General features: G+C 43.0%; 1 protein-coding gene across 2 annotated transcripts in view; it reads right to left on the reverse strand.

Annotated features, from left to right (window-relative positions):
• Window positions 1–863: 863 nt before the first annotated feature.
• The window catches only part of KCNK2 (potassium two pore domain channel subfamily K member 2), a 147,739-nt gene continuing 121,566 nt past the window's right edge, over window positions 864–27,036 (reverse strand). For both annotated transcript variants that reach the window (XM_077282275.1, XM_077282276.1), the window contains exon 7: window positions 864–1,572. In XM_077282275.1, coding sequence (XP_077138390.1) covers window positions 1,255–1,572 — 318 coding nt within the window. In that variant the 3' untranslated portion in view covers window positions 864–1,254. The remainder of the gene's footprint in view (window positions 1,573–27,036) is intronic.

Below are 27,036 nucleotides of genomic sequence, written 5' to 3' on the forward strand. Positions count from 1 at the left end.
ATACTTCCTAGTGTAAAATTAAGAAAGAAGTTAAAAATGATGAATAAAAGTGCCTTTACATGGATTGATCATCATCCAAAATTAATGTAGCCAGCCATTTTTGTCTTTTGTGGGCCACACAATGAGATAACAACACAGGTTCACCAAAAATGTCAGTTTCCTTTGTCGCTGGCTATGGATCCCAATTGTAAGACCAGTGAACAAAGATGTACGGTATATTATTTTTTATATAAAACCTATTTGCTAAAACGTTTTTTCACTATTAGAGGTTTACATAAAATTGAAGTGACCTTGCATAAAAATTTGGTCTGTCGCAAAAAGCGGGACACATCACTCTCAATTGTCAACACTGTATGAAAGAAGGGCAATGTCATATCTGGGGCGGTTTCTCTTCCCCTGTGTCCTATGATTGTTATACCCGTGAAAAGGAGGGGAGACCAAATGTTCCCACCCATGAGGAAGGAATATAGGGACAATTTAAGTTGGGATCTCACTTTTACCCAGCCACCTCTATGACCATATGTACCCTTGACTACCATTGGGGAAATCTAGGCAATGGCATCAATGATGGCTAAGTTTATTAATTATTTTAGCAACAGGAGTTTTAATTTTGCCCCTTCCACCCACAAGAAAAAGAAAAAACTAAAATTTTTGTTTTCAGGTGTTTGACATTCCACTTATGACTACTGTGGCTTTAGAGTTTCTTACATCTTCCATCTTTTCCTGACACGTGCATTGAGGCACCATTGTACGCTCTCGTCAAGCAAAAGTAAATTTGCCAATAAAATACATTCCTCATGCCTAAATTAAAAAAATAACAGCTATGGAGGTTGTGTGATCTATGCGCGAATAAGGCACTGATAGAAAGTTTCTTAGGTTATAGGCTGTACAGTATTTCGTAACAACTTTTCCAGTTACAAAAACATAGTCCATGGACCGTCCATTCCATTTGACAGTCAGATCCCAATTTCTAGATTTTTGGGGGTTTTTTTTTCCCCCGAAGTTATTGAGATTATAATATATAACATTGCATGTATTATGGCACATTAGAAAAAAAACAAAACAGTCTGGGCACCAAAAGGCATCAGACGTTGTGAAATTCAAGAGTCTTTTTGAACTACATATTGGATAGTTGTAACAGTGTTGATTGTTAGCCTTTGTCATTTTCCGAGCTCATGCAGGCTTTAAAAATGCTGGTAGTCTTTATTATGGCAAATGTAGTTTTTAGGCGACAGTGGAGTCGGTAGGCGAGAGCTACTTCATGTTTTCAATGATGGCGATCTCTTCAGCAGCACAGTGAGGAGTTAATCCATTCAGGTACATGCTGTCGGATCTCATCATCGAGGACAGCACCTCTTTCTCGCTGGTCAGGTGGTTGACCGATAAGGTTCTCTTGCAAGGAGTCATTTCTTGACTTGGACTCATACTAAGTTCTGCGGACAGCTTTCGCTTGATAGAGGTAGCCCGTTGGAACTTGTCATAGATCTCCACACTCAGACGCCTCCGGGTCTCCTTGAACTCTGCTGTTACATTTGCTGTCCACTCGGCAGCATGTGCCCTGAACTCTCCAACCTGTAGAGAGGTAGAAATAGAGATAGTGTAAGAGATTTGGTTCACAAATAAGCATAACATGGTCAGTATTGGGTCAACTGGTTTAGAAAACCCACTTGTTCTGTGTTTGGTATGGTATTCTTTGGTGAGTCATCTGTGTTCTAAACTATCATCACTTTCTAATCATACAGGAGGTTAGACCGGGAGATAAGAGCTGTATCTTTTTTATCTCCCACATGGAGAAACAAAGTTATGGTGGGGTGTGTTCTTTTTTTTCTCCAGTATGTTGCTGCCTGTATGATTGGATAGTGAAAACTATCTGATAATGTTCATTTAGCCCTGGAGGACTTAGCACAAGCAAGCACTACGTGGATGTTGCAATGACTTTAATAGAGAATGTGTAATGCTTAAATTCCTCTATGGATAGGTTCTTCTGAAAGACAACTTTAATTGTTAGTGGTCCCAACAACAACATGAATTTAACTTGGGGAGCCAAACTAACCAAAAAGGATCAACTGGCATGTGACCTTTCAACCCCAAACTATTATCACTAGAAGAAAGCCAAATATATGGCTGTCTGTCCATGTAATGCATAGATGCTTTGGGTCCACAAAAATGGGGCAGAGCAGTTATCGACTTTGGAACAAAGAGGGAAAATACCTCTTTAGGCTGCCGTCACACTAGCAGTATGTGGTCAGTATTTTACATCAGTATTTGTAAGCCAAAAAATGTAAAATACTGACCAAATACTGCTAGTGTGACGGCAGCCTTAAACTGGGAGACCTTCCTTGAAGACATTTATTTGCCCACTAAATGCCAATAATAAATATGGATACGGATTGTTGTGGTGAGTCTTAAGGTTAATGAAGATGTCATTGCTTTCTCTTGATAAAACATGAAGGCACAAACCTTTGTTCTCTAAGGGTTTTCACATTGCAGATGCAAAACCATGCCCACATTCGGTGGCCAATGTTTGCACAATTTTGATGGTATCATCTCCATTTACCCAATGAATAATTTCACCATTGGCCACCATATGCAGGTGAGTTTGTGGCTGCACATGGCAGATGCAGCCCAAACTAAGGCGCCTTTCACATTGTGTTCTTGCCCGCATTTGTTAGTCCCATCGAGGCTTGCGTCTGAACTACCCCCGCAGAACGGGATTCCGGCTCATGCGCCGACAGGGCCATAGACTATAATGGTGCCAACAGAGCCAACATGTGCTCTGACATGCATAATTTTCACTAAGAACAAAATGATAATGTGTATTATATTTTAGTTAGAGCGTCTAAGGTCCTAACCATGCAATATTTCATGTTATGACTATCATAATAGTCCTTTGATATCGTTTTGCATCCAAAAAGTAGTTGTGATGCCCCAATAATGAACAACAAGATAATTGGAAGAAACTATATAACAGATCAGATCCAGGGTTAATTGGGAACTAATAGGAGTTAGAAGCTTCTAGGTATTCTATGTAAAACTTTTCAGATGATGAGATGGAGTTCAATGCTCTTAAAGTCTCCTACATAAGCATCGGTGACCAATTACCTTTGAAAATTAATCTGTGGGTATAATTTTGTTGCTACTGAAGCTAATGTTATGGTTGTATAGCTCCTAGTACAACAATAAAAATGATACCTTTCTTGTAGTAATCCGATGAGCCAGTGCTGAGATATTGAGTTTTATGCAAATTACCCTGGAAGTGCATTATGAGTGCACTGACACCCCCCCAATGCACTTCCAGGCGAATTTGCATGTGGCTTCAAAGCTTGATTTCTCAGTGCTGGCACATCGGATCTCCACAAGACAGGTATCATTTTTATTGTTACGCTACGACCTATACAGCCGTATCACTGGTTTCTGTAGTGAACTCATCCTGACATAGTGCCTTTAAATGGCAACATGAAGCAATTTACAGCAAAATGTAATTATGGTTTCTGCATTACGTTCCATGCTAGGTCACCCAAGTAGACGAGCGTTAATGAGTGAAGCGTCATGATAAGAGAGTTCAGTGGAGTTTCTAATCGGAGGCGCAGAGCCAACCTAATCTATAATTATTACTTTCTAATGTCTTTTATCCAGGAATATATTATATCAAGTCTTATTGAAGTTCTTTCCGTCCCTTCTAAGCACTCGCTACACTTCATAATTATGGGAGCACTTTGTATTCTGATTGATCAAGAGAATTTCTGTTGCATTAGTGAAAATTGGATTCAATTTGTCCTCTGCACACAGTGGTAAACAGACTGATATATATTCCTGGAAACATAAATGGCTGCAGAATTAGATCTCATTTATTTTCCATTAATTTAAAATATAATTCTTAAAGAACAGTGACCGCTATATACGAGACGGTGTTCTCATGTTTGTAACACTTTGATCCAGATCAGAATGATATTTTTCGTTTCAGGACTTTTTTTTTCTGTACAAATGTCATCAAAGTTTAAAAAAAATCCATAGATGTAATGATCATTGTGCACAAAGAGGAAGAAAATCTAGTGTACACAGCAATGCGAAGGTATGGTATCTCATAGGGTCCTTATGGGTCATGTTTTTCGCATAGATTAATATTCACTGCTTAAAAAAATCCTACATATAAAATAAAAAGCATTCAGAAGTGCAATATGGGCCTAGAGCAGATTATGGTCACAAACATGGAACTGTAATATATAGATAATATACAAATTTTTTTCTTCCAAAACAATGAAAAAGAAGTCTAGTACCATGCCCAAATAAATAGTGCCATTTACAATGCCCAGATAAACAGTGTTAAGTAGGGCAAAGAAAAGAGTCCCATACAGAATCTGTAAAAAAAAGGGCGACACAATACATGCCTCCTTATTAGCTGTTGTCATTTACTGGTAAACAGTGCCTTTCCTTTCCCACATAGCACCATTCAATTTCAAGATAAATAGTGCTAAATAGTAGCAAGAAAATACTATCCTATAACACATCTAAAAAAGAGAAATACGTGACCCTTTTATTTCTATGGAGCGCAGTTTCTAGATAGCGTCACACAATGCCCAGATAAATAGTGCTAAATAGTAACAAGAAAATACTACCCTATAACATATCTACAAAAGGGAAATACGAGACCCTTTTATTTCTATGGAGCGCAGTTCCCAGATAGAGTCACACAATGCCCAGATAAATAGTGCTAAATAGTAACAAGAAAATACTATCCTATAACACACCTAAAAAAAGAGAAATACGTGACCCTTTTATTTCTATGGATTGCAGTTCCCAGATAGCATCACACAATGCCCAGATAAATAGTGCTAAATGGTAACAAGAAAATACTATCCTATAACACATCTAAAAAAGAGAAATACGTGACCCTTTTATTTCTATGGATTGCAGTTCCCAGATAGCATCACACAATGCCCAGATAAATAGTGCTAAATGGTAACAAGAAAATACTATCCTATAACATATCTACAAAAGGGAAATACGAGACCCTTTTATTTCTATGGAGTGCAGTTCCCAGATAGCGTCACACAATGCCCAGATAAATAGTGCTAAATAGTAACAAGAAAATACTATCCTATAACACATCTAAAAAAGAGAAATACATGACCCTTTCGTTTCTGTGGAGCGCAGTTCCCAGATAGCGTCACACAATGCCCAGATAAATAGTGCTAAATAGTAACAAGAAAATACAATCCTATAACATATCTACAAAAGGGAAATACAAGACCCTTTTATTTCTATGGAGCGCAGTTCCCAGATAGCGTCACACAATGCCCAGATAAATAGTGCTAAATAGTAACAAGAAAATACTACCCTATAACATATCTACAAAAGGGAAATACGAGACCCTTTTATTTCTATGGAGTGCAGTTCCCAGATAGCGTCACACAATGCCCAGATAAAGAGTGCTAAATAGTAACAAGAAAATACTATCTTATAGCACATTTAGAAAAGGAAATATGAGACCCTCTTATTTCTGTAGAGTGCCCCTTTAATGATAAACATTGCTATACCCTTTCCAGATAATGTCATACAATGCCCAAGTAAATAGTCCTAAATAGTAACAAGAAATAGCTTCATATAGTATGTGTAAAAAAAGGACCCTGTTATTGCTATGCAGTGCTCCTTTACTGATAAACAGTTCCGTAAATTGCCTAGATAGTGCCTTACAATAAACTGTGCTAACTAATGCCAAGAAAATAGTATACGGTATCTGTAAAAATAAAACATATACGTTATAATTATTAGTGTCATGCAGTCCTCATTTACTGGTAACAGTTCCATACATTGCCCAGATAGCACCTTATATCAGCCAGATAAATGGTGCTAAAAACTGTAGTAAAAACTTAAATAGCATCATGCATTGCTTATAAAAAAAAGGCCATATACCACTTTATTAATGCTAAACAGTGTCCTATTACTGGCAGCCAGTGCCATAAATTGCACAGACAGTGCCTTTCAGTAAATGGTGCTAAATAGTGGCAAGAAAACAGTCTTTTATGGCACACATATACAGAGTGCCTTGAGAAAGTATTCATACCTTGTGAACTTTTCCACATTTTTTCCCATTACACCCAGAAACTCTAATGTAATTTATTGGAATTTTATGCAATAAACCCACACAAAGTAGCAAGTATTTGTGAATTGTAAAGGAAATGATGCATGGGCTTTTAATAATTTTAAAAATCAAAATTAGAAAATTGTGACGTGATTTGTATTGATCGCCATGTAGTGTGATACGCGAAATAAAAACCTGAATGACCAATTGCTCCCATAACTCGCATAGTTAGTACATTGCATGCACCCATGTGTAATTTATTCTCAGTATAACTACAGCTATTCTGTGAAGGCCTCAGAGGTTTTGTTTGAGAACATTAGGGATCAAACAGCATCATGAAAAACCAAGGAACACACCAGACAGGTCAGGGATAAAGTTTTGGAGAAGAGTAAAGTTGGGTTAGGTTATAAAATAATAGATCAAGCTCTGAACATCCCACAGAGCACTGTTTAATCTATCATCCAAAAATTGAAAGAGTATGGCACAACTCAAACCTACCGAGACATGGTCATCCACCTAAACTGACGTTCCAAGTAAGGAGAGTACTAATTAGAGAAGCAGATAAGAGGCCCATTGTCACTCTGGAAGAGCTTCAGAGAGCCACAGCTCAGGTGGGAGAATCTGTCCACAGGACAACTATTATTCGTATACTCCACAAATCAGGCCTTTATGGAAGAATGGCAAGAAGAAAGCTATTTTTGAAAAAAGGCCATAAGAAGTTCCATTTGCAGTTTGCAAAGCCATGTAGGGGGACAAAGCTAGCATGTGGAAGAAGGTGCTCTGGTCAGATGAGACCAAAGTAGAACTTTATGAGCTAAATGCAAAACGCTATGTGTGGCGTAAAACTAACACTGCACTTCATCCCAAAAACATCTCCACTGTCAAACATGGTGGTGATAGCTTTATGCTCTGGGGAGGGAGGCTATTTAAAAATAACAAACACAGTTATACTCACCTAACACCTAATTCCACTGAATCCTTTGCCTCCTGTAATAAAACAAAAATAATAAACAAAAATATCCTTCACCTATCCATCATTCTGTCCCACGCTGTAATCCATGTCTGGAGAATAAATAGTTTTCAACTTGGACATTGCCAAGATGCGACCGTCCAGGCTGAGAACCACTGGTGAATGAGCAGCCTCAGTGACCGGCGGTGACGTCATCGAGGTTACCTCCTGTAACTGAAGTTGCATCTACACTGAGCAGAACTGCGGTGACCTCGGTGAGATCCCTGCTAGCACTGTGAGCTAGCAGGGATCTCACTGCAGATTACTCAAGACATCTCTGAGGGTTTAGCGATGGTCAATAGAGCAGATCTATGTTCTTCCAGCCTGGGCCGTGGTCCCCTAAGCTGACATCCTGTAGAATGTTCCTGGCTGTGGTTTTGAAAAGTCTCTCTGATTCTCCTTGCAGAATGATAGAAATCCCTTTTAATGCCCAAATCTATGGCTCAGGTCATCATCCAAAGGTCATTGGGGAGGTAGGATGAATTTAATTCTCATTGTTTGAGTATTTAATCAACCTGCAAAGTTGGTCCCTCTCTGTTTTGCAAGTCAACAAACTAGCTAGCCTGGTATAATGTGTAGTCAACATATTAACAAACATCAATTGTTCCATGACCCTGCATCCTTGTCCTCCAGAGATAACAGACATTATGTTTTAACAAACATCAACTCAAGTGTCAACATTCAGACAATGTGACAATAGTTCATGTTTTATGACCAACCAAAAAAAGAAACACATAAATTCACTAGTCAACATTCAGACAACAGCCTATGTCTCTGGGCCTACTGAATTTACATCTGGCATAATTAAGAAGATATGCTGTGTCATCACAACACAAGTACCGGTACTTTAAAAAAAGAGTCAAATATATTATCTTATTGGTGTCATACAATGCCATGCATTTCTCAGATAGCACCATGCAATGTCCAGATAAATGGTGCTCAATAATGCCAAGGGAAGATAGTCATGTGGGACTTCCAAATATACTACCCCACTAGTGATACACAGTTCTCCTTAACTTGTAAAGAGTGCCATACATTTCCCAGTGTTAACAACACCCAGATAAAGTGTGCTAAATAGAGTCAAGAAAATGGAGGTACAAGAAACAGGAAAAAATGGGGGGTGGGGGGGTAATTTTTGCACTGTCAAGTATACCAATAAGAAATACAGAAATTGTTGGTGAAAGGAGCAGGAAACCAGGATGAATGAATGTGATTTATTGTCAACGTGTTTCAAAGTAAAATAAACTTTTTCATCAGGACAAACCACAAATGCCATTTATCCTGGTTTCCTGCTCCTTTCACCAATGAATCACAATCTCATTTCACCTCCTTTTTTTTCCTGCTTCTCGCATCATGGACATGCGTGCGGATCTGCAGCAGCCTTACCAATCGTATTGTGTGTTGTGATAACAACCTGACCAGGTGAGCAATTCCCTGTACCCTAGCGTACTTTTTGCTAGAATAAGACACTATTGCACCATTGTTTATTCAGCTCTTCCATATTGTTAAGAAAATAGAGGTAATATAGTACTTTAAAAAAGGACTATATATATCTCTATAATTAGTTTTAAACACTATCTTTTTACAGTAAAATAATGCCCTACATTGCCCAGATAGCACATCAAAATGCCCAGATAAATAGTGCTCATAAATATGAAGAAAAAAGTTCCATATAGAGCCTTTTCACATATAGACAGAGCTTTACACTTCCCAGATAGTGCCTTACAATGCCCAGATAAACAGTGTTCAATAATGATAAGAAAATAGCCTTATACAGGTTTTTTTGTTGAAAGGTCTAAATATACTACCTTATTAGTGCTACTCAGTGCTCCATTTACTAATTAACAGTGTCATACATTGCTCAGGTAGCATCTTACAGTGCCCAGATAAACATTGCTAAGTACAACTAAAAAAATAGTCTTACATAATGGCTCTAGCAGAAAGCGTACATGTATGCCCCGGTATAAGTGCTATACTGTGCCCCTAGTATACACTGCTAATTATTGTGATACACGGGGCACTTAGGGCTGATGGCTATATAGAGCAACATTTCTGTAGAGATGTCACAACCGAGGGAGAAGGTGTTTAATATTTCCCCGCTGAAATTCCCCCTCATTAATGTGAATACCAGACAACAATTTAATTAATGACAGAAAGGTAGTGAAATCTACTCCTCTGTCATCTGCAGAGCTCCATAAATGTCGTTCCAATGTAACGATGCTTCGAGCATTCTAGCCCATGCAGTGATGAATGTAAAATACATGAGATCGCTGTGGCGGTAATATATATCAGTATATCTCAGACATTTCTAATGTCAGCATTACATATTTTGCTCACAGTAATGAAACAGCTTGCTTCATTAACAAGTATGTAATGTTCTCCCATATCCATTATGTACAGTAAATGAATTCCTCGTGGGCTGTAAATCCACCTGCGATGCGAGATCCGGGGGAGATTAAGATGTAGGAATAATAAAGCAATCTTGTGTCACAAAATGTGTTTACCACATCTATTTGTATAATTTACAGTCATGGGCGAAAGTGTTGGCACCCTTGAAATTGTTCCAGAAAATGAAATATTTTTCCTAGGTAATGACTGCAATTACACATGTTTTTTTATACACGTTTATTTCGTTTGTGTGTTTTGGATCAACACAAAAAAAATCAAATTTGGACATCATTTCACACAAAACCCAAAAATGGGCTGATCAAAATTCTTTGCATCTTTGAGTAAACAACTTTGTTTCAAGCATGTGATGCTCGTTCAAACTCACCTGTGGCAAGTAACAGGTGTGGGCAATATGAAAATCACAGTTGAAACCAGATAAAAAGGAGAGAAGTTGACTCGATCTTTGCATTGTGTGTCTGTCTGTGCCACGCTAAGCACGGAGAACAGAAAGAGGAGAAGAGAACTGTCTGAGGACTTGAGAAACTAAAATTGTTGAAAACTATCAACAATCTCAAGGTCACAAGTCCATATCGATAGATGTTGATGTTCCTTTGCCAATGATGTGCAACATAATCAAGAAATTTACAACCCATGCCACTATAGCTAATCTCCCTGGTTTTGGACGACACAGAAAAAATGCTGAAAAGTTGAAACGCAGAATAGTCCCGATGATGGATAAGCAGCCCCAATCAATTTCCAAAGAAATTCAAGCTATCCTGTAGGCTCAGGGTGCATCAGTGTCAACTCGAACTATTCGTCAACTTTTGAATGAAATGAAACGCTAGCAAGACCCTAATGCTGACAGATGTATAAAAATGCTACACTGCAGTTTGCCAAAATGTTCGTAAGTAAGCCAAAATCCTTCTGGGAAAGCATTCTGTGGACTGATGAGACCAAGGTAAAGCTTTTTGGTAAAGCACATCATTCTACTATTTACTGAAAATGGAATGAGGCCTACAAAGAAAGGAACACAGTACCTCTTGTCAAATATAGAGGAGGTTCAAAGATGTTTTGGGGTTGTTTTCCTGCCTCTGGCACTGGTTGGTTGCATTGACTGAGTGCAAGGCATCATGTAATCTGAACGTTACCAAAGGATTTTGTGCCTAGTGATAGAAAGCTGGGTTTGCGTCCTACGTCATGGGTCTTCCAACAGGTCAATGACCACAAACATTCTTCAAGAACCACCCAGAAATGAATGGAAACAACGGGCTGGAAAGTTCTGAAGTGGCAGCAATGAGTCCGGATCTAAATCCAATTGAACCACCTGTGGAAAGATCTTAAAATTGCTGTTGGGAGAAGGCGCCTTCAAATATGAGAGACCTGGAGAAGTCTGCAAAATAAGAGAGGTCCAAAATTCCAATGATTGGAGTTATTTATTCCAAAAGGTGTGTAACCAATTATTGAGTTGAGTATAGCAAAACATGTGTAATTGCAATATTTTTTCGTGACCGTTACCTCTAATTTCTGGTCAGTCAGAAGCTGAGGTCACAAGATGGCGGATGGGATTGGAGCGGCATTGGGAACAGCTGAAGACAGCTGGTGAATATAAGACTAGGGACAGGGAACTTAGTTTAACAGCACCACTCCAGCACTGAAATGAAAAAAAAAACAACACTGGAGTGGTGCTTTAACATCTCAATTGATTATCCACTCTTCCCATCTACCACTCATCTTCTGTCTCTAACCTCCTCTGTAGGACCTTTCATAGCTTTCTAGTTCTTAACATTATTGCAGCCATCTATGTCTTATCGGGAAGTGAAGTGCATGCTTTGGAAAGCCGGAATGGGACATACATCTCAGAAGGCTTCTCCACACCCTACTTCCCTAGACTGATACGTATCTCCATGAGTGTGCACGTAGGCGGTGGCCTGTCGGTGTAGCGGAGTGGGACAGGGAGAATCCATGGGGGACATGCCTCGGACTAGACTTTAGACACACAGAGGCCCTGGGTTATCAAAGTGTCTACTTCTGATTTCTGGGGTAAAACACTTTGAAAAGTCACAATATTTTAATGAAATGTAAAGTTTCAACTTTTTGGGTTTTCACGCTATTTTTGACCAGCCCCACCAAAACGGGAGAAGCTGGGGAGAAGCAGCGCCCATCTGACAAATTTAGCAAGTGTCGAAGTTCCTTACACCAGACATATTACTGGAATTATGGCCAGAAATAGTGTTATTCCTCATGTACACACACACGACAGCTTATTCTGAAAAGTCACCTGACATTAATACACTAAACGTACCTGCAGTCCCATGTAAAAGTAATTATATCACATTAGGAAAATACAATAAATTATGTGAAGCGTCAGACTCTGCTAGACCGGCAGATAGGTGCATTCAAGGATAAAACTGGGATATTCATGTCACGAATGTAAAAACTTATATAGTCGAGCAGCTGATTGTAGGCTTGTGGGAGGCGAAGTGCGGAGTCATTGCAGCCGTACGTCTGAGCCTTATAATAAAAATATTATAGTTTTTGCTTTGAGTGCTCCTGCGCCGCATCCTCCATAAAACACTGTACAATCATCATCTTTTTCAATCCCCTTTAAATGGCATCTGCAGAATACTTATCTGGGGCCCTAAATGTTTTTGTTTTAAAGGATAATTTGATTTAATATTTTCAGATCCGTAAAAAAAAAAAAATTCTCAGTTATCATCAACGGCGAGAACATTGGGTTCTATAAACCGAATGGCTCGAAATGAATGAATGAAGAGGAAGTTTTAGAATTCATTACCGCTAGAGAGCTGCGCTCCGTCTTCTCAGCACGGCGAATGGCATTAGTACTGAAAACTCATTAGAAATCTGTAACTAAAGACAGGCAGAATTTCTAATTGAAAGCCTAATAGACTATGAACTGGAAAATATAATTGATTCAAGTGCCACTACACGCCGTGCATTTCACTTTATTGCATTATTCTGAAAATTGTTTACTTGTGTCCAGAAATAGAAAGAGTAAATCTTACAATTAAATGTTCAGAAACATGGTCCATGCCCACTAAGATTGTATAGACCATCTACCCTCTCAAGGCTTCTAGCCTCTGAAGGGGTGTAACTGTATGACGTATCCTGTATTTCCTCCATTTTTTCCCCTCTGCAGGTTCTAGCTCTAATCTTCAGTTGTCTCTGAGCTGGTGGATGAAGATTAGCTGCTATGATATCTTCTATACATGGAACACAGAGACCTGATTGATAACTTATCTTCTATCTCTATGTTGCACATGTTAAAAAGCAGAAGCAGCAGCATGTAAGACATTATTCAATAGTACTGAGCAGTGTAGCTGCTAATCCAGTACTGGGTAGAATAGATAAAAGACTTCATAGAAGTCAGCCTTACTCATTTGTTTTCATTACACTTAAATTTTTTTGCTTGTATCCAGAAATAGATAGAATAAATCACACAATCAAATTGGCAAATATTCAGAAATATTGCCTCCTATACACAGGAGAAACAGTAATACAGAGCAGTGTAGCTGTTAATCCAGTACTAGGGAGAGTAGATAAAAATAATTAATAGAAATCAGCCTCACTCATCTGTGTGGATTTCTCTGCTGCACTCTCACTCCCCATTCCCTCTCCATAAACCTCAATAGGCAGTGAGAAAGGTCGGTCCCGCATCATCACCTTACCCTTTCCTTAGACTTCTATTGGAAGCTATAATCTGATTCATCAGTGACTCCGTAGACCACCTTATTTGACCAAAATGGATTTTAAATTTAAGAGGCAGAGAGTGGAGAAGAAGAGGCTCATAAGAGGGTAAAACACAATTCTCTAATACGATATATTACATATATATTATAAAAAAAGGCAGGTCTTATATTTTTTGCTAACTGGTGCAACTACAATGGAGTCTTATTGGCAGTCTTAGGCAGCTGTAATCTGATCCCTCAGTGAGATAGGTGGCCCTTCTCTCTCCATAGACTTTAACTGGCAGCTGTAATCTGATTATATGATTTTCACTTTTTGTATTGAAGAACTGAAATAAATTAACTTTATATATAGAGTGATTACAAACAGAGTGATCTATTTATCTATGGGGTTAAGGTCAGGTGAGTTTGCTGCCAATCAAGCACAGTGATACTGTTGTGTGTACACCAGGTATTGGTACTTTCGGCAGTGTGGACAGGGGCCAGGTCCTGCTGGAGAATTATATTTCCATCTCCAAAAAGCTTGTCAGCAGAGGGAAGCATGAAGTGCTGTAAAATGTCCTGGTAGACGGCTGCGCTGACTTTGGTCTTGATAAAAGACCTACACAGTGGACCTACACCAGCAGATGACATGGCTCCCCAAACCATCACTGATTGTGGACACTTCACACTAGACCTCCAGCAGCTTGGATTGTCTCCACTCTTCCTCCAGATTCTGGGACCTTGATTTCCAAATGAAATGCAAAATTTACTTTAATCTGAAAACAACACCTTGGACCACTGACAACAGTCCAGTTCTTTTTCTTCTTGGCTCAGGTAAGACGCTTCTGGCGTTGTCTATTGATCTTTCTTGGCTTGACACAAGGAATGCGACACTTGTAGCCCATTGTTGTGGATTCTGTTTTTGGGCTCCCTCTGGTGGTTACAACTGGTACTGGGTGACTTTGGTGGGTTGCGGTCTCTGGTTTCCACCTGTCCATCAGAGGCTGGGTGTTTCCTATTTAACCTGGCTTTCCTGTCATTCCCTTGCCGGCTATCAATGTATCAGTGTGTCTCTGTTACCTTTGCTACCTGCTCCTAGGCCTTCAAGACAAGCTAAGTCTGGATTTCCCTGTTTCATGTTTGCCTTCATGTTTTTTGTCCAGCTTGCAGATATGTAATTCTCTGCTGCTGGTTGCTCTAGTGGGCTGAAATTACCACTCATGTACCATGAGTTGGCACATGAGTTCAAGTAATTTCAGGATGGTATTTTGAAGGGTTTTAAGCTGACCGCGCAGTTCACCTTTTGTATCCTCTGCTATCTAGCTTAAGCGGGCCTCATTTTGCTGAATCTGTTTTCATAACTACGTTTGTGCCTTCCTCTCATTTCACCGTCATTATATGTGGGGGGCTGCTATTTCTGTGGGAATATTTATCTGGAGGCAAGATAGGTCTGTGATTCTTCTGATAGGAGTAGCTAGATCTCCGGCTGGCGCGAGACGTCTAGAGTCCCCCCAGGAACGTTCCCCGGCTGCTGTTAGCTGAGTGTTGAGGTTCAGGATCGTGGTCAGCTCAGGTTCCATCACCCTAGAGCTCATCCTGTTTTTGCCCGTGTTATGTGTTTAATTCCCTGCCATTGGGAACATGACAGTATAGCCGGCCCACAAAGTGTTAATTGTTTGGGCTGAAGCAGGAGAAAAAGAAGTGTTGAAGGGAATTTTTTATTTTTTTTTCCCTCAGAGTTTTGCTGCCTAGTAGTGTTGAGCATTCCGATACTGCAAGTATCGGGTATCGGCCGATACTTGCTGTATCGGAATTTCCGATACCGAGATCCGATACTTTTGTGGTATCGGGTATCGGGTATCGCAACAACATTAATGTAATAATGTGTAAAAAAGAGAATTAAAATAAAAAATATCGCTATACTCACCTGTCCGACGCAGCCGGGATCTCAGCGAGGGAACCGGCAGCGTTGTTTGTTTAAATTTCGCGCTTTTACTTGGTTACGTGAAGTCCCGGCTTGTGATTGGTCAGGGCGGCCATGTTGCCGGGACGCGGACCAATCACAGCAAGCCGTGACGAAATTACGTCACGGCTTGCTGTGATTGGTCCGCGTCCCGGCAACATGGCCGCCATTAACCAATCACAAGCCGTGACGTCACGGGAGGCTGGACATGCGCGTATTTTGAAAAGCGCGCGTGTCCAGCCTCCAGTGACGTCCCGGCAACATGGCCGCCATTAACCAATCACAAGCCGTGACGTCACGGGAGACTGGACATGCGCGTATTTTGAAAAGCGCGCGTGTCCAGCCTCCCGTGACGTCACGGCTTGTGATTGGTTAATGGCGGCCATGTTGCCGGGACGCGGACCAATCACAGCAAGCCGTGACGTAATTTCGTCACGGCTTGCTGTGATTGGTCCGCGTCCCGGCAACATGGCCACCCTGACCAATCATAAGCCGGGACGTCACTGGAGGCTGGACACGCGCGCTTTTCAAAATACGCGCATGTCCAGCCTCCCGTGACGTCACGGCTTGTGATTGGTTAATGGCGGCCATGTTGCCGGGACGCGGACCAATCACAGCAAGCCATGACGTAATTTCGTCACGGCTTGCTGTGATTGGTCCGCGTCCCGGCAACATGGCCGCCCTGACCAATCACAAGCCGGGACCTCACGTAACCAAGTAAAAGCGCGAATTTTAAACAAACAACGCTGCCGGTTCCCTCGCTGAGGTCCCGGCTGCGTCGGACAGGTGAGTATAGCGATATTTTTTATTTTAATTCTTTCTTTTACACATTAATATGGTTCCCAGGGCCTGAAGGAGAGTTTCCTCTCCTTCAGACCCTGGGAACCATCAGGGATACCGTCCGATACCTGAGTCCCATTGACTTGTATTGGTATCGGGTATCGGTATCGGATTGGATCCGATACTTTGCCGGTATCGGCCGATACTTTCCGATACCGATACTTTCAAGTATTGGACGGTATCGCTCAACACTACTGCCTAGCCCTTAATTGCTGTCTAGCTGCTTCTTACCTCCTCTTAACCCTTGAATGGCTCTGACCTTAGCTGTTTAACATGGATGTCCAGAGTTTGGCTTCCAGCCTGAATAATCTTGCTGCAAAAGTTCAAAACATACAGGATTTTGTTGTTCACACTCCTATGTCTGAACCTAGAATTCCTATTCCAGAGTTTTTTTCTGGAGATAGATGTACCTTCCTGAATTTCAGGAACAATTGCAAATTGTTTCTTTCTTTGAAATCTCGCTCCTCTGGAGACCCTGCTCAGCAGGTCAAGATTGTAATATCTTTCCTGCGGGGCGACCCTCAGAATTGGGCATTTGCATTGGCACCAGGGGATCCTGCATTGCTCAGTGTGGATGCGTTTTTTCTGGCACTGGGATTGCTCTATGAGGAACCTAACCTGGAGATTCAGGCTGAAAAGGCTTTATTAGCCCTCTCTCAGGGGCATGATGAAGCGGAAGTATATTGTCAAAAATTTCGGAAATGGTCGGTGCTTACTCAGTGGAATGAGTGCGCCCTGGCTGCAAACTTCAGAGATGGTCTTTCTGAGGCCATTAAGGATATTATGGTGGGGTTCCCTGCGCCTACAGGTCTGAATGAGTCTATGGCTATGGCCATTCAGATTGATCGGCGTTTACGGGAGCGCAAACCTGTGCACCAGTTGGCGGTGTCTTCTGAACAGGCACCTGAGACTATGCAATGTGATAGAATTCAGTCCAGAAGTGAACGGCAAAATTATAGGCGGAAAAATGGATTGTGTTTTTATTGTGGTGATTCAGCTCATGTTATATCAGCATGCTCTAAACGCACAAAAAAGGTTGATAAATCTTTTGCCATTAGTACTCTGCAGTCTAAGTTCATTTTGTCTGTAACTCTGATTTGTTCACTGTCATCCATTTCCGTCGATGCCTATGTGGATTCGGGCGCTGCCCTGAGTCTTATGGATTGGTCATTTGCCAAACGCTGCGGTTTTAGTCTGGAGCCTCTGGAAGTTCCTATTCCTTTGAAGGGAATTGACTCTACACCATTGGCTATGAATAAACCGCAGTACTGGACACAGGTGACCATGCGCATGACTCCCGTTCATCAGGAGGTGATTCGCTTCCTTGTACTGTATAATTTACATGATGTACTAGTGCTTGGGCTGCCATGGTTGCAAACTCATAATCCAGTCCTGGATTGGAAAACAATGTCTGTGTTAAGCTGGGGATGTCAGGGGGTTCATGATGATGCACCTCTGATTTCAATCGCTTCATCTACTCCTTCTGAGGTCCCTGCGTTTTTGTCTGACTATCGGGATGTTTTTGAGGAGCCTAAACTCAATTTGCTCCCTCCTCATAGGGATTGTGACTGTGCTATAGAATTAATTCCTGGCAGTAAGTTCCCTAAGGGTCGTTTATTTAATCTGTCAGTGCCAGAGCATACTGCTATGCGGAATTATATTAAGGAGTCCTTGGAAAAGGGACATATTCGTCCATCTTCGTCCCCTCTGGGAGCAGGTTTTTTTTTCGTGGCTAAAAAAGATGGTTCCCTGAGGCCTTGTATAGATTATCGCCTTCTGAATAAGATTACAGTCAAATATCAGTATCCATTGCCATTATTGACTGATTTGTTTGCTCGCATTAAGGGGGCTAGGTGGTTCACTAAGATAGATCTTCGCGGTGCGTATAATCTTGTGCGGATAAAGCAGGGTGATGAGTGGAAAACCTGAGGGCCATTTTGAGTATTTGGTAATGCCTTTTGGACTTTCTAATGCTCCTTCAGTCTTTCAGTCCTTTATGCACAATATTTTCCGTGAATATCTGGATAAGTTTATGATTGTGTATTTGGATGATATTTTGGTGTTTTCTGATGACTGGGAGTCTCATGTTCTACAGGTCAGGAAGGTGTTTCAAGTCCTGCGGGCCAATTCTCTGTTTGTGAAGGGCTCAAAATGTCTCTTCGGAGTCCAGAAGATTTCTTTTTTGGGGTACATTTTTTCTCCTTCTACTATTGAGATTGATCCCGTCAAGGTTCAGGCGATTTGTGACTGGACACAACCTACATCTGTTAAGAGTCTTCAGAAGTTCTTGGGTTTTGCTAATTTTTATCGTCGGTTCATTACTAATTTTTCCAGTGTTGTTAAACCTTTGACTGATTTGACTAAAAAGGGTGCTGATGTTGCTGATTGGTCTCCTACGGCTGTGGAGGCCTTTCAGGAACTTAAGCGCCAGTTTTCTTCTGCTCCTGTGTTATGTCAACCAGATGTTTCACTTCCTTTTCAGGTTGAGGTTGATGCTTCCGAGATTGGAGCGGGGGCGGTTTTGTCACAGAGAAGTTCCGATGGCTCGGTGATGAAGCCATGTGCGTTCTTTTCTAGAAAATTCTCGCCCGCCGAGCGCAATTATGATGTGGGTAATCGGGAGCTTTTGGCCATGAAGTGGGCATTTGAGGAGTGGCGTCATTGGCTTGAGGGTGCTAGACATCGTGTGGTGGTCTTGACTGATCACAAAAATCTGATTTACCTTGAGTCTGCCAGGCGTCTGAATCCTAGACAGGCTCGTTGGTCGTTGTTTTTTTCTCGTTTCAATTTTGTGGTTTCATACCTGCCAGGTTCAAAGAATGTGAAGGCAGATGCTCTTTCCAGGAGTTTTGTGCCTGACTCTCCTGGAGACTCTGGGCCTACTGGTATCCTTAGGGATGGGGTAATATTGTCTGCCGTCTCCCCAGACTTGCGACGTGCATTGCAGGAGTTTCAGGCGGATAAACCTGATCGTTGTCCACCAGAAAGACTGTTTGTTCCGGATGATTGGACCAGTAGAGTCATCTCCGAGGTCCATTCTTCTGTGTTGGCTGGTCATCCTGGAATATTTGGTACTAGAGACTTGGTGGCCAGGTCTTTTTGGTGGCCTTCCTTGTCAAGGGATGTGCGCACCTTTGTGCAGTCTTGTGAAGTGTGTGCTCGGGCTAAGCCTTGCTGTTCTCGGGCCAGTGGGTTGTTGTTATCCTTGCCTATCCTGAAGAGGCCTTGGACGCACATTTCCATGGATTTTATTTCAGATCTCCCTGACTCACAGAAAATGTCCGTTATCTGGGTTGTGTGTGACCGCTTTTCTAAGATGGTTCATTTGGTGCCCTTGCCTAAGTTGCCTTCCTCCTCTGAGTTGGTCCCTTTATTTTTTCAGAACGTGGTTCGTTTGCATGGGATTCCGGAGAATATCGTTTCTGACAGGGGATCCCAGTTTGTGTCTAGATTTTGGCGGACGTTTTGTGCTAAGATGGGCATTAATTTGTCTTTCTCGTCTGCATTCCATCCTCAGACGAATGGCCAGACGGAGCGAACTAATCAGACCTTGGAAACTTATTTAAGGTGTTTTGTTTCTGCTGATCAAGATGACTGGGTTGCCTTTTTGCCACTGGCCGAATTTGCCCTTAATAATCGGGCTAGTTCTGCTACTTTGGTTTCTCCTTTATTTTGTAATTCGGGGTTTCATCCTCGTTTTTCCTCTGGTCAGGTGGAGCCTTCGGATTGTCCTGGAGTGGACGTGGTGGTAGACAGGCTACATCAGATTTGGAATCAGGTGGTGGACAATTTGAAGTTGTCTCAGGAGAAGGCTCAGCAGTTTGCTAATCGCCGTCGCCGCGTGGGTCCCCGACTTCTTGTTGGGGACTTGGTGTGGTTGTCTTCTCGTTTTGTCCCTATGAAGGTCTCTTCTCCTAAGTTCAAGCCTCGGTTCATCGGTCCTTATAAGATCTTGGAGATTCTTAACCCTGTATCTTTTCGTTTGGATCTCCCAGCATCGTTTGCTATTCATAATGTGTTCCATCGGTCGTTATTGCGGAGGTATGAGGTGCCCGTTGTTCCTTCGGTTGAGCCTCCTGCTCCGGTGCTGGTGGAGGGAGAATTGGAGTATGTTGTTGAGAAGATCTTGGATTCTCGTGTTTCCAGACGTAAACTCCAGTATTTGGTTAAGTGGAAGGGTTATGGTCAGGAGGATAATTCCTGGGTGGTCGCCTCTGATGTTCATGCGACTGATTTGGTCCGCACCTTCCATAGAGCTCATCCTGATCGCCCTGGGGGTTCTCGTGAGGGTTCGGTGACCCCTCCTCAAGGGGGGGTACTGTTGTGGATTCTGTTTTTGGGCTCCCTCTGATGGTTACAACTGGTACTGGGTGACTTTGGTGGGTTGCGGTCTCTGGTTTCCACCTGTCCATCAGAGGCTGGGTGTTTCCTATTTAACCTGGCTTTCCTGTCATTCCCTTGCCGGCTATCAATGTATCAGTGTGTCTCTGTTACCTTTGCTACCTGCTCCTAGGCCTTCAAGACAAGCTAAGTCTGGATTTCCCTGTTTCATGTTTGCTTTCATGTTTTTTGTCCAGCTTGCAGATATGTAATTCTCTGCTGCTGGTTGCTCTAGTGGGCTGAAATTACCACTCATGTACCATGAGTTGGCACATGAGTTCAAGTAATTTCAGGATGGTATTTTGAAGGGTTTTAAGCTGACCGCGCAGTTCACCTTTTGTATCCTCTGCTATCTAGCTTAAGCGGGCCTCATTTTGCTGAATCTGTTTTCATAACTACGTTTGTGCCTTCCTCTCATTTCACCGTCATTATATGTGTGGGGCTGCTATTTCTGTGGGAATATTTCTCTGGAGGCAAGATAGGTCTGTGATTCTTCTGATAGGGGTAGCTAGATCTCCGGCTGGCGCGAGACATCTAGAGTCCCCCCAGGAACGTTCCCCGGCTGCTGTTAGTTGAGTGTTGAGGTTCAGGATCGCGGTCAGCTCAGGTTCCATCACCCTAGAGCTCGTCCTGTTTTTGCCCGTGTTATGTGTTTAATTCCCTGCCATTGGGAACATGACAGCCCATGTCCTGGAGACGCATCTGTGTGGCGGCTCTTGAAGCAATGACTCCAGCAGCAGTCCACTCCTTGTGAATCTCCCCCAAATTTATGAATGGCCTTTTCTTAACAATCCTTCCAAGACTATATGTATACCAGTGTTATGCTGGAGTAGCAACTCATTTGGATCAGAGAAAAATCTAAAAAACTGCAACTGACCCTGTGGATTCCTGTACAGACTAGAGATACTGACCCTGCAGTCCATAGTGGTTCCTGCGTGGGCAGAGATAGAACTAGAACTATGAAGATGGCAACTCGGACCTATGGTGCCTGAAAGGCTGTCAAGCACTTCATGTTCCTCCTAAAGAACCAGAGAGCAGAGCAGAGTGCAAATTACCGACAGAGGGGTAAATGTGCTGAAAAAGGAAAGATTCCAGAGTGAGTAACATACATAACATAATACAGAATAAAGTATAAAATATGTACTGTTACATAATATGCTGCCTACTTACTAAAAGAAACCGAAGATAGGTGGAGGGTACAGAACAGAAACAGCAAAAATATAAACCGTAGGTGAAATTTCACTGACTGGCTTTAAGCTATAGCAGGATGACAGAACATCCAAAAGGGAAAAACAGAATATTCTTAAACTGCACCCAAATGGTGATAGGGTACCCATCGGACCCTAGCTACGCCACTGCCTGATGCAATCACTATCTAAGGGTTTCCACTGTCATGTTTGCTAATTTTAAAGAAAATATTCAATATTCATTATGTAAAATAGAGGGCAGGTCAGTGAGGGATCAGTGACCTGTCAGAAGCCATACTGATGAATACCTAATCAGAGCATCACATGAAGACCCCCCACAGGCCGCCCACAGCCCCACCTACAGGTCACCCACAGCCCTGCCCACAGCCCACCCCGAAGCACGAACATATCATTAACTCAAAACCGAAAATAAAGATTATACATCAACCACAAGACGGATTTCATCAACCAAGGAATTATTTTAACCACTATAACGGCGCCGACTTGACACTGTTTGTAGGTTACTGTGAACAATCCTGCTGACAGGTTCCCTTTAAAATTAGGTTCCTTATAGCATTTTAGGAGGAGATACTTATTTGCATATTCATAATGTATTGCTATATTATGCGTTTATTGCAATGTGATATTTTTATTTACAGGCAAATATTTTCAGCCATAAGAATAATAATCCGGGGAGGGAAACAATGTATCGTGCTTAGTATAAATCATATGAACACAAATGAATGCCTCTAATAAGCTGCTGCTACATTTCACAGAATCACCTCCGCATCGGCTGTTGTCTACACAGCACATTGTGCCTCGGGGCAGGATTCACCGGCTTATTAACTGTACAACGGATTCTGTATAGGCTTAATATATTAATTGCTTGGACTTTTCTCCACAGCATTAAGCAAAAAAAAAAATCCTTCAAACATGAAGTAATTATCAGGATGCACATAGGCCCGAGAGACCTAGAAAAATCATTGTCAGCAGTTTTCCAGTCTTCATCAGATCTATATTCCCACAACTCCTGGATACAATGGAGTAACTTGACGAAAGTGGATCTCCATGCAAAACCTCTATAACTATAACAGGTGTTTAAGAGTTTCGGGCATCTTAGGTGAGCCAAAATCCCGTGTGTGAATACAACCCCTGCACCCACCAAAGTTGTGCTCCTTCCTGCTTGGATAAACTTTTCCACAATTTTTCATAACTTTAATATTATTAAAAATATAGTTTAAGTGTGAACAGTACCAGTATTAGCAGAGATGAGATCACTAACAAGTACCTTGTTGCAGCAGAGCTGTGTGAACAGTACCGGTATTAGCAGAAATTAGTTCATTAACAAGTACCTTGTCGCAGCAGAATTGTAAGTGTGAACAGTACCAATATTAGCAGAGATGAGATCATTAGCAAGTATCTTGTCACAGCAGAGTTGTAAGTGTGAACAGTACCAGTATTAGCAGAGATGAGATAATTAGCAGGTACCGTGTTACAGCAGAGTTGTAAGTGTGAACAGTACCAGTATTAGCAGAGATGAGATCATTAGCAAGTACCTTGTCACAGCAGAGTTGTAAGTGTGAACAGTACCAGTATTAGCAGAGATGAGATAATTAGCAGGTACCTTGTTGCAACAGAATTGTAAGTGTGAACAGTACCAGTATTAGTAGAGATGAGATCATTAGCAGGTACCTTGTTGCAGCAGAGTTGTAAGTATAAACAGTACCAGTATTAACAGTGATGACATCATTAGCAAGTACCTTGTTGCAGCAGAATTGTAAGTGTGAACAGTACCAGTATTAGCAGAGATGAGATCATTAGCAAGTATCTTGTCACAGCAGAGTTGTAAGTGTGAACAGTACCAGTATTAGCAGAGATGAGATAATTAGCAGGTACCGTGTTACAGCAGAGTTGTAAGTGTGAACAGTACCAGTATTAGCAGAGATGAGATCATTAGCAAGTACCTTGTCACAGCAGAGTTGTAAGTGTGAACAGTACCAGTATTAGCAGAGATGAGATAATTAGCAGGTACCTTGTTGCAACAGAATTGTAAGTGTGAACAGTACCAGTATTAGTAGAGATGAGATCATTAGCAGGTACCTTGTTGCAGCAGAGTTGTAAGTATAAACAGTACCAGTATTAACAGTGATGACATCATTAGCAAGTACCTTGTTGCAGCAGAATTGTAAGTGTGAACAGTACCAGTATTAACAGAGATGAGATCATTAGCAGGTACCTTGTTGCAGCAGAATTGTAAGTGTGAACAGTACCAGTATTAGCAGAGATGAGATCATTAACAAGTACCTTGTTGCAGCAGAGTTGTAAGTGTGAACAGTACCAGTATTAGCAGAGATGAGATCATTAGCAGGTACCTTGGTGCAGCAGAGTTGTAAGTATAAACAGTACCAGTATTAACAGAGATGAGATCATTAACAACCGGTGTAACCACCGATCGACCAAACAGCTGCAAGACCAGCTCTATCCTCGCCTACTGTATCCTCACCCACCCCTTGTAGATTGTGAGCCCTCGCGGTCAGGGTCCTCTCTCCTCTTGTACCAGTTGTGACCTGTATTGTTTAAGATTATTGTACTTGTTTTTATTATGTATACCCCTCCTCACATGTAAAGCGCCATGGAATAAATGGCACTATAACAATAAATAATAATAATAATTAACAAGTACCTTGTTGCAGCAGAGTTGTGAGTGTGAACAGTACCAGTATTAGCAGAGATTAGATAATCAGCTACCTTCTAGCAACAGACAATAGTTTCTTAACAGGTATCTTGATCTGGTAGAGTTGTAGATGTGAACAACATCGGTATTAGCAGGACTCAGCTTGGTAATAGAAGCTGATTGCAGGATATTAGGTAATCAGACACTTGGCTGAAGCAAGTAGAAGCGTAGCTTGACTTCAGGAAACAATGTGGTAGCAAGTACATTATTACCACAATATTTAGTTGGCACACAACCACCTGAGCCTTAAAAGGCCTTGGGTGATGACATCAGAGATACCAGTAATTCTACATGAGCTAGCATAGAGGGGACAGGCTACGTGAAGGAAGTAGTACCAGGTACTGGGACTGGGAAAGGAGAGTATAAAAAATGTGATCCTCTTGTAATAGTTTGTGGGCACAAAGAAATCGGCCAATTTGTGTACTAAGCACCTCAGTTTTATAAGTGTAAGTGCAGCGCCCCAGAGAGCTGGTCGTTGCAGTAATGCCGCTCTGCCTCTCAGGGGAGTGATGTTACGTCTGATTGCACAAAAGGAGTTCACCTGACCAGGTATCACAGTCACACACTACATTTCACACTCCAGCCACCAGGGGGAGCAAAGGGTTCTATGTATTAGGCCACTCCTCACAATCTGGTAAAACTGGGGGCTGGATAGGAAGTGAGCCAGAAGCTGACTGGGTTGGATCCAGGCAACATCCTGTGGCAGAGGGTGTTGCGGGGGAAGATTCAGGGGGGTCTCTGTCAGGGGTGGGATCCTGACAGTGACCTAGCGAACAGGACAGATTGTTACGGAGCCGCGCACTGCACTTGAATGCGGCGGCATCTTAAGAAAGGAAACAAAGCGAAGTTTATTGTGGAGAAGTGAGAAACGAGATTGCAGCAAAAAGGAGATAAACCAGTAGGAGTCGTGCCTTAAGATCGTGGCAACATCCTACTGAGGCACGTAGCCGGTGGCCGGAACGCAGAGGAAGTATTGGGCTCCAAGCAGTACTTCAAACAGTTGATTATAGGTTGGCTGTCTCACCTAAAACACCTAAGCAGACATAGGAGGCAATTGTGGAGAGGGGCGACGCTAGGGTCCCAGAAGAACTCCAGGCCTACCCGTCATATGGGTGCGTCCTAGCCATATCATCTGGGGGACGGAGAAAGAACATCAGAACAGATACGAGTTATGAGATAGAACATCAGAAACAGACACAACAGTTGTGAGGACTATCCCGTGGTGCTCAGCAGGGAGGTACTACAACACACAGGTGCTAGAAGGTAGGCACTGATTTCCACCTGCAAAGGAAACTCTGAATGTGCCTTCGGACCGGCCGGTCTCAGCCAGCCCTGTTAGCAGTACTCTGGATTGCGGATCCCGAAGCCTTCAGTAAAGAGGTAAAGAGACTGCAACCCTGTGCCCTCGTTATTCATCGCGACTTGCACCACCATCACACCTTTCATTGGACGCCCCTTAGCAGGGTCACGGACCGGGTCTAGCCACCGTGACAACCCCAGGATGGAGACTGAGAGGCCCGGTATCGAGTACCCCGCGGCCCTGCGTCTTGGGGCGCTCCAACTTGGCATCACGAACAGGATCTACTTAAGCCTGAAGATCATGTCATGTGTGCCTTGGAACTGTGTTGGATTGTGCTTGAACTGTGATTTATTGCAAAGACTGTGCATTGCCGATTCCCTCCAAAACCGCCACCATTACAGCGCTAAGAAGAGCGCAGGAGGAGAAGAAGGGCGTGGAAGTGGGCGTAGACAAGCTGAAGAACACGAAAGACAATGGCCGCCCAGTCTAAATGTTACTGTATCCTGAGGACGTGTCCGTCAGCGGCTGAGGTCCGCCTCCTTATCCTCTTTGGAGGGTGGAGACCATGGCGACAGGGACGCCCACGAAAGAGGGCGCGGGAAGAAAATCCAGAAGAGGGGACAGACATGGCGACTTCCAAGCAGCCACGTGGGGACGACCCGACCCGGCATAAGGCCGCATCGCCAGGAGTGAGCCCGGACCCACCGCTGCAGCGGGCATTGACCGCCGCGGAGCTGTCCGCGAGGGGAGGCCCCAGCAGCCGGTCGCCGGATGAATGGGCGGCCGCAGCCGAAGCCCGACAGCTGGCGCGTTGCCGAGAAGCCCACTCCCGAGTGGGTTCTCGGCTGGTCCACTCTGCGGAGGTCCGCCTGTCCCCCGCGTTCCCCTCTTCACCCGTCCCGACCACGGAGGATTCACGGCCCCTATCATCGGGTCGTAAGCCGCGGGAGCAGGACCTGAGACTCCTGCCATGGATGGAGCACCGGCGGCGCCTGGTGGCCGCATGGAGGAAGGAGAAAGAGAGAGAGGCCCGGCCTGCGGCTGTGATTGATCTGAGGGGCGAAGCGAATGATCCTCCGCCGAAGTGGGGTGTTGTGGTGACCTTCAACTCCCAGGAAGGAAGGGGAGTTATCCAGGAGATCGGGGAGCCGCTGAAGGTACGCGTCGCCCGGAGCGAGGTGGAACCCTGCTATGGGGAGATTGACGCGGACCGCGACCTGCAGCCTGGAGATGCCGTAGTCTACACCCGGTGGCAGCGAGGGACTGGTTGGAGGGCTCAGGATGTCCAGCGGTGTGCAGCTCTTCAGGCCGCCCCTGAGGCCCAGAAAACCGGACCCATTGTTGAGGAGCCGACTGCCGCCTGCGTTATGGATCATCCTGCGGTCTCGACCCAATGTGTGACCTTGAGTTCCACCCATCCTCGGCTAAGAGGAGTGGCATGTGAGGTGAGGCCGCTGCAGTTCCCAG

The sequence above is a fragment of the Ranitomeya variabilis genome, chromosome 2, assembly GCF_051348905.1.
Source record: "Ranitomeya variabilis isolate aRanVar5 chromosome 2, aRanVar5.hap1, whole genome shotgun sequence".
NCBI classification, from domain to species: Eukaryota; Metazoa; Chordata; class Amphibia; order Anura; family Dendrobatidae; genus Ranitomeya; species Ranitomeya variabilis.